Below are 11,609 nucleotides of genomic sequence, written 5' to 3'. Positions count from 1 at the left end.
GCGCTTTTCATCTCCTGTGCCTCTGTGCTGCCTGACAAGGGGCTGGCAGAGCTGCCCAGCAGCCAACTGCGTTCCTGGCACCTGTGTTTCTAACAGAAACCATTTCCAGTAACAAGGAAAGCCTCGCTGCTGTCCATGGAGAAGCAACACAACAAACAAAAAACGCTTGAAGGTTTACTTTCCCATCTTACTTTATTTCACTTTTTCTAGAAAATTCCTCCATAGTTCCACAAATTTAACAAAAAGTTTAAAATTCAGGACAAACAATCCTGTAACATATTACAAACATGGTTTTGTTTTTTTGTGGTTTGGTTTTTTTTTTTTTTAATCTTGAAGTTAGTCTTGGGCCAGCTGAATTTCTTACAGCTGAGTGAAGAATTCATTTCCCAACACAACTTTTAAAATCCTCAAGTGACAAGGTATTTAATACCTCGGCTCTAGGCAGAAATACAATTTAAAATTAGCTAGAAGTTGAAGTACTTACATTTTTCTTTAGGAGTGCAAACTCATCTTGTCAGTTTTTGATGGCTATTTCACATCCCCAGAAAAGCAACACCGATCGATGTTCGTCTTTTTCAGAAGTAATACTCATACAAGGTGCGCAGTGGTTGTCCACAGCGTCGACGCGAGCACGCCAGCTAGCGAGCGGCAGGCTCCGGGGCTGGCAGAGACCCCTCCTCCGAGTACCCCGCCTGTGCTCCAGTGCATCCGTCACAGGGCAAGCTCCGTCAGGGAAGTTTAAACCTCTCTCACCATCAAATACGTTCAAGATCTGACAAAAACTGCTTCTGGATTGTGGCACCGATTGCTTTGCTCGTTCTGGTGCTACCACCGCACGCAGCAATAGAACTGGTGGCAAAGTCATTGCACTTCCATGTTCTCAGCCTGACAGCACAGCCAGTCTCCTGACCTACGTGTCCGATATTCCTCAGCCGGCACTTTGGGATCCAGCCAGCCTTTCTAGGTTTTTTTTTAAATTTTTTTTTTAACAGTAAGTGTCAGTAATCAAAGCCTCAAGGCTTAATACACACGCAGACCAAGACCACAGGAAAATGCTCCTGACCCCTCTTCTGCCCTTCAGTACAAAGGCCAAGGACAAAGGAAAAGCTGTGCCCTGATCTTCCAACAGGATTCCGTTCAAAGCCACTCTGAAAGCCTTCAGACCGATCAGCACTCATTCACGCCTTCAGTAACAAGGTGAAGGACACTGAAAAGTAACAGAGTTCTGTCCATTTTCCTTGGAAAAACCATTATGGCTAGACATCAATTTCTGATTTTTTTTCCTTTTTTTTTTTTTTTTAAACAATGCAAGCTACTACACATCCTCGAAGACCTGAGGCAATGCTGACGGCAGCACTGCCGCCTCCTTCCTATAGTACAACAATCCATCCATGCTCTCAAGAGTGACACAAGAACAAACACTTTATCCACAAATACCTGTACACGGCATGTCCAGAGCAGCGTCCAGCCAGCCTAGGGAGAACCTACACGGGAACTCGTCCGTACGGAACTAGAGGGGGACACAAGATGAGGCCCACACGTGACCATTCTTTGTTTGCAGAGTCATTCCTCCTGTGGTCCCCGACGCTACCACATACCCCAAAAAACAACAACTCTGTAGAACAACTAAGTACTTGCAAGAAACCTTTTAGGAACAAATCAGCATGTGCACACAATGGAAAAGAACTATTGCTAGGGGAACAATCCTATTTCAGGTTTTCAAGGAGATTATAAACAGTCTAAAAAAATCCATGTGTAAAATACTTCTTATAAAAACCAAACAAAATTCCTATCAATGCTCATCAGACTTCACAAATAAAGTCGGTTCCAGGCCAGGACGACGCCACCGCTGCGGGCGGGAGCCCCGGGCCCCTCCAGCCAGGTTCAGGAGCGCTCTCCGGCACGCGTTCTGGGACTGGAGGAGCGCAGCGTGACCATTCGGATCCTAACTTGAGAAGGGGGCAGAAGGGAGCAGCACCTCCAGTCCCTCGCGGGGTAACCCTGGAGGCTACTGACGGTCGCAGGAGAAACGCTGCCAGGATGGGTGACAGGGATGCAGTGGCTGTGGGAGGAAATTATCCGGCTGGAGAGAGAAGGCAAAGACCTTGGGAGATCTGAGGTTTGCAGCCACTGCCGCTCCTATTGCTTCGGGGACAGAACAGTGTCAGCAACCCCACCCGTCAGCGGGGGCAGCAGGCAGGAGGCACCGTGCACCAGGGGCCTCCCCGTGGGCCCAGGGAGCCGAGTCTGGGGCCGCAGCAGCCCCCCGAGGCTTGCCTCCTCCACGCCACCGATCCAGCAGAGACCAGGAGTAGTTCGCACGCACCCACCGTGCCCGACGCAGCGCACGGGCCAGTCTGCAACGCTTGTGGACTACGCCTGCCGTCCTCCACTGCGGTGCGTCCCGCTGCCAACCACAACAGAACTGCAGCTCCTCCTCTTCCTGCTGTCGTCCACCTTCTCAGCGTACGTTTGCGCACAGGGTTTCTATCCAGGCTTGGCATTGTCCATCACGAAAGAAAACAGCTGAGATCACTGTTGTGACAGGGTTTGCACCTGGCATGAGCTTGATTTTGTTTTTATATATATATATACACACACACACAAGACACATGAAAGATGGTACAAACACAAAATTAATGGGAATCGGGTCAACATGACCCAACTCAAACAAGCTTATCATCATATTGCCACTTCAGTTGATTAGTTGCAACATTTCCATGATAAAGAAAGGGGTAACCCAAAACAAGGGACTGCAATTTCATAATGGAGAAGGGACAGCAAACCCTGGAGTGGTGCAACCCCCCAGCTCCCACACGGGGCTTTCACAGATATGGGAGGTCCACGCACGAGCAGAGAGCTCCTCTGGACCGCTGCTCCCCTCCTCGCTGCCTGCAGCCCACTCAACATTTGGCAAAAGCTTACGCACTGATTGGAAAAACGGAGCAGTTCTTCAGAAAATACTGAATTTAGGGATCAGGAGTGTAACACAGGGTTGACGAAAGCGACGGGACTTTCCTCACACCCACCTAACAACACTTGAAGTCAATACTAGTTTAACTAGAAATACCTGGAGTAGTGTTTAGTGTTTCCTGGCCAGGCAGTGGGGCGGGAGAGGGAAGAGGAAACAAACCTGACCTCAGCAGGATTTCATGTGAGTGTTTTCCAGGTGTGTCCCAAGATAAAATTCTCCCTTGTTTTGGTTTTCCCAAAGTACAGCCACTACTATAGGGGCCACTGTAGGAGATTCCTCTTTGAGAACATAGAACAAAACCAATCGTGGATTTTGGCAAAGTTATTAAACACTGACAAATGAAAAGACGACAGGTGAGTCCCTTCCAGAGCACAAAACGCTTTGAAGATTGCTGTTCAGCTTTCAGACACTAAAAATTGTCCACAAGAGGCATTTTAACCAACAAGTCAAATCTTATTAAGCGCCCTTCCCCTGCCATAGCCGTTAAAAACCATAACAGAAACACACACCCTTAAGATCGCAAGACCCAACTAGGCCCTTCTTATACATACAGTACATACATATATATAATATATATATAAAATATACAGCTTACAGGTTTGTAGTCCTAGTACAGTTAAAGCAGACTGAAAGGAGTGAGACTTTGTTTAGGAGCTCGGATCAACAAAGAAGGCCTCTCCAAACCCCAGCGGGAGACAGCAGACTCTAGAGGCCTCTCCAAAGAGCGCGAACTGTCTCGGCAGGAAGCTGAAGGTCCCGCGTGCGGAACGACGCCCTGGAGGAATCGGGAGCCAAATTACAGCAGTGCTCTGTACCAAACCGTGGCAGGACTAACTCGTGAGTGATAAAACTGGAATCTGTCCGCTTTTCCTCCGCAGCAGACCAGCAGGACCCCCGGGAAGCCTCCTCTGTCACCAGGCTCTCGGCTAGCTTTGTAAAAGCCAATCTTGCTTACGCAGCGTGAATGCTTCTTCACAGAGCTGGAGGAAACGGGGCTGGCTAGAGCTCTCCGCAGGAAGGCTGGTCCCTAGAGTCGGTGAAGAAAATAGCGTCCAAGCTTCTTCAGATCTCAGACGCCTGAAAGTGTGCTCACAGTTTCTCGAAGTAAAACCAGAAAGGTCACACTGTGCAGCTAAGTGCAGCAGGTCGTTTGCTCTACTCAGGACCTGCGCCCACGCGTACTTAGGAAGCCAGGGAGGACAGACTCAGCAAGATGGGCGCTTGTTTGAAGCCTACAAGAAAGTGCAGCTGGCTGTGCATTCCTAGAGCATGGCTGTTCTCTAAGGCAGTGCTTCGGGTGAATCAAGAAAATAAGAAGGCCTAGTTCCATGGGTTCATTTCCTGGTACCAATAAACGGGATTTCTGGTTTCAAAAGCAGCCTGCTTCCAAGGCCAAGCGTCATGTCGCTACTGCTTCCAAGTAGCTCTGCAACTTACGGACGGTTGTCTCATCCAAGGAGAAGAGGTCAAAGTCAAAGGTTGTGTTGGTAACATTAAAATGCCCGGTTTCCTCAATGAGATTTACAATCTGCACAGAAAGCAGACAAGCAAGGATGTACACAGAGACCCCACAAAGATCACATACAGCAGAGAGGCCAGCAGATACAGAGCAACCCATCCAGTCCTTTCCTCACCCCTTCAGAATAGCACAGAGATTAGAATGTTTCACAACACAAAGGGAATCTTCTCCCAAAAAAAGCAAACCAGCTCCTTCTGCATGCCTGACTAGCTCAGTCTGGAAAGTGATGTGGGCACATTTCTTTCCTTTTAAATTAGACCGAGAGCACCCAGCTTAGGGACTGCCACCAGGGCGGCAGAGGAAAGATGCACAAACCAAATCTTTGTATCTTTGCCAACAAAAACATTGCATGCACATCTGATTTTTTTTTTTTTTTCCTACATATCCTTTCTTTCAAAGTGAAAGCTCTCATGAAGGAGAGGCAAGTGAAAGGTCAAGCATCACAGGGGTCTGGCTGAGACCCTTGGACACAAAGGTTACCAGAGTACAAGAGCTGGCCAGAAAGCTGACAAACGATCTCTACCTGCTGTAGCACATTGCGCTCTCGTAGTGCCATTAGTCGCCTGTGAAGCTCCACTAATTCATCAGTGTAGGCCTGTAAAGGAGGCATGAACAGAAACAGTGACATACGTGGCATGTTTGTACGACTGCCAAAGTGACTTTCCTAAGCGAGGATCCAAGGAACTCCAGGCCCTTTCAGACATGTTCCTATTCCCAATTTTCCCCTCAGTTTTTTACTGCCTCCTCCATCCTTCTCAAGTACTGGGAGATCGAAGCCTTCACAGAAATTCGCACAGTCTGAAGACCACCAGCAAGACCGTTTAATGACACCATTAAACAAATAACTAACCAGCTTAAGAAGTGGTCTTTGAGCTCAGAGGACCTCAACAAGGTGAAGTTCACCTTGGTGAACTTCAGAGAGTTCTTCATCGTGAGGTTGTACTGATAAACAACTCATTACCTGAGAATACCTGCACGAACGCTCAGGGACCATCCCCCCAGCAATCTGCTGAACAGTGATTTGTACTTAGGTAAGGAAAAATTCCACTGTTCCCAGTTAGTTTTATATACACAACAATGGGAAATGCAGGACTGTTTACAAGCCCAACATGTAAATTGTTCTTATAAAACAGTGGTTTCTTTTTTTCTTTTTTTTTTCTCCAAATTTAGACAGCCAACAAGGCAAGTTGCTATTGGCAGGGGAATAAATTATTAATCTGTAAAGCTGCCCCAGAGTTTTTCATGTCTGTATCAGCAAAACTGAACTCATTTAAGTAATGGTACCAAGGTAAAAAAACCCCACAAACTCCCCCCAAAAAGCAGTTGTGAAATATACCCCTCCCCAGCACATTCACGCAGAGAAAAGCATTTTTCCCAAAGCACCCAACCAGTACTGAATGCTATGCTTCTTGCTGGGAGAGCTGGTACCTTTTATAAAGCCTTTAAGAGTTAGAAACGCTGATGGTATTTCAGGCACTCTCTTCACTGGGTCTCAGGGGTGTCCCCTTTGACCTAAGTAGTCTAATAAAAGATACCGTTACCTGCAAGCCTCGCCCCAGACAAGCCACCTCAGCTATGGGTAACGGGAAGGTTTTGTAGCTAGGAGGAGACTCGGTGCAAGTAACTCCAAGACCACACTTACACCTAACACGAAGCGATTAACCTGTGCTGTATTCTCCTGTTGAAAAAGTTAACGCACGCAACTGACAGCTACAGAGTGATTCTCTGAATACTGTAAGGATCTCAATTATTAGACTAAAGAAAAATATTAAGCTCCCATTTGATGGATTTCTTTACAAAAAAAAAAAAAGAATCACAGTGGAAGAACTTTTCAGGACAATTTGGGGTTTGCCATGCTTTAGGAGCACGTACACTGCTCAACCTTCTTTGGAGGCAAGAAAAAAAGGGAACTTCATTGAAGAAACAGGCTAGGCTGATTCAAATTGTTTTCTACACAGAAATGTTAGTGAGCACCCAATAGTTCTCTGGTACGCAAATTGTCAAATGTACCTTGTCATATGTTCCCTTCTTCAGGATCTTCTCTGGCTTGTTACAAGACTCTGGGCTTTTTCTTCCAGATGCCTGAGGGTAAAGGAAATCAACATTAGGGACCAAAATTAGTTCAGGTAACATGGTGGTTTAACAGTTTGGACGCACAGCACTGAACAGAAGTTAGCTGTCTGATGAAAACAGTGAAACAGGGAGAATTTGGCGCGGGTCAGAACTAACACCACAGACTGAACACAATGTGGGAACGAAGAGTGGTGGAAAGTTGCAGTGTATGGGCATTTAGGATGCAATACCTTGTTATTCGCTGGCGGCAGCTTCTGACCAGGAGGTGGCTCTCGACTTGGCAGGCAGGAATCCGCACTGTTATCACTGTCGCTGTCACTAAGGCTCAGTCTGAAAAACAAGCAGCAGAGAATTAGCACCACCAGGTAACAGGAAACTCACTCAGCTGTCAACTGAGCCACACGGAGTTAAGTGAAATTCTCTTCTTTATTACAGACTACTAAATCGTCTAGGAGAACACGGTCAGTCTGTAGTTTCCAAGAATCTCTTTTTCCCCAGCTGACATTGCCTTTCCCATTTTCCGCTCCCTGGGGAGTGGGAGTAGGGAGTTTTAGTTCACACATTACAGCTGGCAGTTCATCTCTTTCATACACAAGTCCCCTTAGAACAACTGGGTGAGTACAACCTCATTTTCACCAGCAACAACTGTTCATTTTGGGGATTCATTCCAAGATGTATCTGCGTGAGAGGCTTACCAACACCTCCACTGAGAAGACAGCCAAAAAAAAAAAATGCATTTAGTGTTTCTGTTATGACCTTGGAGATTTCCTATTTATTCTCATTCTTCTTGTGGCCCTACACTATAGCAGGTATCTCACTTTTCATGAGCTTGAAAAACTGATTATTACCTATCCCCTAAAGGTCTTAAAAAAAAAAAAAACCAACCCTTCAGAGTCTCTCCATTCCTGTTTAGTTGATAACGATAGAGCGTAACAACAGACTTTCTTGTTGTTGCTGGTTTTGGTGAAGACAAGCACGATTTGAAATTTGCAGCCATTATCTCGGCCAAGCATTTGGTTTCAAATATTCAGCCTGAGACTCCAGGTTTCAGCTATGATGACGCTTCCCAAGGGTAGAAGGATGAAATTCAACTATTTCCATTAAGTAAAGTAGAAAACAGCCATTAACCAAGTCCCATAGGAGCCAAGTAACCACTGTCAGCACACACTATCAGCAAAGACTAAGGCTTCTCCGTTTTGGATCAGTCATACGCAGTAAGAGCAGCACCCATGCCGACAGCCTCCACAACGCTCCTCTAATCCCTGCAGATCAAAAGGTGTCACACACCATCCAGCTCTGCAGAGATCTGAGGGTGACAATTAGGTGACTATTTTAAGGGGTCAGTCACTAACACCTGCAAGCTCACCACATATGACTTCCCAGTGGCTTCCTCTCTTTGAGCTCAGTGATCTCTCCTCATCCAATTCTGTTCTCACCCTGCCGTTTTCATCGGCTCTGTGTTCCCATCCCATGCTGAGTACTCCGCACATCTGCCCTTTCTCTCCTTCTCTTACACTTTCCTCTCACACATAGCCCCATCACTTTGATTCCTCCCTCCAAATGGAGGGCACACAAAACACCAAACACGCAGGGCAAAAAGACAACAGACATCCTTCTTCCCGATTTGTTACCACCTGGAATCCCGGCTGACTGGGTTTGCTTTGACTGCTGCCTCTTCTCCAGAGGAGCTGTCATCATCATCTGACTCCTCCGACTGCAGATCTTCCACCATGGAGCGTAGCGGGCCTGGGATCAGAGGGGAAGACATGAATTCAACAGTAGGACACAGGCAGCAGAACTCCATGTGAGCTCTGATCTAACCTGAATTAGTTATTGTTAAGATACATCAAGATTTCTCAGTAAGACGTCGCTGGTATTTTCAGTTTGCACAGATATTGCTAAAAGACACTGTATTCCAGTCTCAAAACTAAAGCAGATTTGACAAACTTTACAACTGCTGTAAAGCCAGCCTAGCCTCCTCACAAATCCTCCCACTCTTCTGAAATTAAAACAAAAAGACACATTTCTCATGCGTTTAGGGACTACTTTAAGTGTCACTCAAGAGACAGTATTTGTAGCAACACAGCATTTGCTAAGGTTAGAACATTTACTATTGCCACAGTGTATATCTCTGGATTACAGAGGAGGAATCTGAAAAAGCAGCTGTTATGCACTGGCAAAATGATGAATGTCACATTTTTAATAAAATAAATATGAGATCGTAGGAGAGATATTCTGGTGAACAGATCAAGCAGCACCAAACACATTTATAAACCGAGGCAGAAGCCAAAGTCAACAGGGAAAGAACCATATCCAGAGAGATACCCTTCTCAAATTCACTGCCAAAAAAAGAAAAATACTTGGTCATGATTACACTATGACATTCTTGCCTTTTCTTGCTGAAGTGTCACAGCTTCAACACTATTTCATACAAAAAACCATATTAGCCTTATATATAGTGCTGGGAAAACAGATCTAATTCTCAGGAGCCTTTTGAAGTTACGCAAGGAAGATTTTAACAAATTTTATTTCTTGCAACACACCTTGACTGTGGTTCTGAGATGGCTCGAAATCAGAGTCAGAGCTGGAGTCGGAGCTGGAGCTGGAGTTGGAAGGGCTGGACTGGACAGACTTAACCCCCCATAAAATGGAAAAAAAAAAAAGAAAAAATCTTAACCTTTCTAATTCAGAAAACCAGCACAGAGCACAAAGCACACTGAGACAGAAGCATGTAAGCACTCTACAACATCATACATCACTGAATGCAGTTCTTGGAAGTGCAGAAAATATGCAAAGTGCAAGGTGAATAAAAACAACATTTATGAAAACTTTGATGTACTATAGCTCAGTGCTCCTGGGCAGTAGCATCAACAGCTCCCTTCACGCCACTAGTCTCAAATAGCCTCAAGAGATGAAAAACAGCATCTGAAAAATGTCAAAGTGAAAAAACCCTTACTTTGAAATGCGAAAGATGACTAGCACACAACCTAGCACAATTATCAAAGCGCTCTTGAAAAGGTGTATTTATTGTAAGCCACCAGCATCCCCCTCTGAACACCCCATACCAAACATGGGAAGGACCTTAACTACCTCACTTGACCACAAAATTGTTATAATTATTACTATACCCCCAAAACAGTTGTTTCTACACCAATTTGTGGGATCCACTGTACTGTTTCCAGTTTATTGTGAAAACATAACAGAAACCAGCTACACTCTTCTGAATCCAGCCCCGCTGCCAGCGTTCAGCAGAAATGCCGGGAGCATACTGTCTAATAAGAGTGAGGAAAAAAGATATCATGAACTGCTGATAATGACAGCATCCAGAAACAAAGCTTTAGTGCTGTGCATGTTTTTTAACTTAAAACCAGCTACTGGAGAGCAATCGCACGCTTTAGCTTAAAGGACCACGAGGTGGCAGCGAAGGCTAAATCAACTATTTCATCCCCAGTAGCAGCAGCGACTACTACAACAACCTTAACGGGTTTTTTGTTCCTCAGTAGGATCTAGCTTAAAGATTCTCAATGTACTGTAGCATTAGCTTGCCTTTTTAGAAGTAATTCCCTGGAAATTTAGCATTTCAAATTCGTTGCCCCATTCCTGGGAATCCACCTATTACTTCCACTACTAAATCCCGACGCTAGAAAAATGCCACATTCCCCCTGATCAATAAACTTTATTACAGCAAGTGTTAATACCAGAAAGACGTTGTACACAGGTAGGAAGAGGCACTTCAGCAGCTTTGGGCATTAATAAGCAAAAGTGGCAGCAGGACTTTCATCTCAATACCTCCCTCCCCTATAATTTATCACCCATGGATTGTTAAGAGTTTCATTTATTGAACTGTAAAAAGGCAGGGAAAAGTGTCAAAAAGGGGTATTACAACCCTTGTGACTGATTCCGTAGCAAACTTAACTTAATTCCAATGTCTGATCTACTGGCACACTGCAGCAGCCCTGTTTGTTTAGAAAAATTACAACGTAATTTTGTAATCACAACAATTACAAAGCAAAGAGCAGTATTTTAAAGACAAGGGAGCACAGCTCTTGTGTCCTACTGGCAGACTCAATCCTAACATCCTTCACCCCTGATAATCTATCAGGGGTTACCCTAAAACAACTTAAGAGGACTTAAGAAGCAGCTGGAAGTTGTACAGCCCCCCGCTCTCCTTTTGCTGTTAACCCTATAATCTATTTCAGCCGATTCGGAGGCGTCCAGCCGGACACGCTCTGCGTGCTCAGGCCGTGGTTCCTGTCACAGCGATATGACAAAAGCACACGCCGACAATGGAAACCAGCAATCCTGCCCTCACATCTCAGCCTCTCCCTTTTGTCAGCACTAGCACTTAGGCAGCCAAGCATGAGGCCAGTTCAGGGAACTGGACCTGATGGGGGAAGGAAGGAAGGAAAAAAAAGAAAAGAAAAGAAAAAAAAAAAAAGGACAACTAACTTTCAGTAGGAGCTGAAATGGAAGGAGAAACTCCTACAGCACAGTGCAGCCACACGAGCTCTCATGCCAGCAGCACAAATGAGAGCAAGATTGTTTCTTTCAACAGCAGCCTGCAAAGATGTCAACTCAAAGCAATGGTGGAGCTGCAGCCCCAGAGCGTGTTGCACAATATGTTGGCTGCAGCAGCAGAGCTGATTTAAGAGTTTCCGGGCCCCGGTCCACCTCCAGCTGCTCGTTCGCTTTAGTGATGTGGCTTACCACACAGATTCCCCGAACAGCTGTACAGTACAAACGATGGAGGAGCAAACTGCAGCGCTGGGAGCAAAAAGAACCCCCCAGGGTGGAAAAGCAACTCAGTCTCCTCTGCTGATGCCAACGCATTATGCAGTTATACCCTCAAGCTTCAAGTTCCACAGAAACCTAAGCTGATCTGACTGGCAGCTGCCACGGCTCCCTGTCCGTCACACAGAGTATTCCTGCCCTCCTTCTGGGCTAGCACTCAAATACCTCTGTCAAGCATCCAACAGACACGAGAGCTGGTGCAAGAGAGGACACAGAAGCATACAGAGCTTGTTGGGGGGCAGGACAGGACTG

At 45.7% G+C, this 11,609-nt stretch overlaps 1 protein-coding gene across 4 annotated transcripts in view; it reads right to left on the bottom strand.

The window, feature by feature from the left end:
• Window positions 1-173: 173 nt before the first annotated feature.
• MLLT1 (MLLT1 super elongation complex subunit) overlaps window positions 174-11,609 on the bottom strand; it is a 32,667-nt gene continuing 21,231 nt past the window's right edge. For 2 of the 4 annotated variants that reach the window (XM_086767329.1, XM_086767326.1), the window contains exons 7-12: window positions 9,110-9,207; window positions 8,201-8,312; window positions 6,797-6,896; window positions 6,504-6,575; window positions 5,017-5,088; window positions 174-4,502 (exon numbers count right to left, since the gene is read on the bottom strand). In XM_086767329.1, the coding sequence (XP_086623455.1) occupies window positions 4,374-4,502; window positions 5,017-5,088; window positions 6,504-6,575; window positions 6,797-6,896; window positions 8,201-8,312; window positions 9,110-9,207 (583 nt within the window). In that variant the 3' untranslated portion in view covers window positions 174-4,373. The remainder of the gene's footprint in view (window positions 4,503-5,016; window positions 5,089-6,503; window positions 6,576-6,796; window positions 6,897-8,200; window positions 8,313-9,109; window positions 9,208-11,609) is intronic. The other 2 variants (XM_086767327.1, XM_086767328.1) reach the window with 2 other exon arrangements.

The sequence above is a fragment of the Chlamydotis macqueenii genome, chromosome 26, assembly GCF_036417535.1.
Source record: "Chlamydotis macqueenii isolate bChlMac1 chromosome 26, bChlMac1.mat, whole genome shotgun sequence".
In the NCBI taxonomy this organism is placed as follows: domain Eukaryota; kingdom Metazoa; phylum Chordata; class Aves; order Otidiformes; family Otididae; genus Chlamydotis; species Chlamydotis macqueenii.
This window is presented reverse-complemented; position numbering and strand designations above follow the sequence as displayed.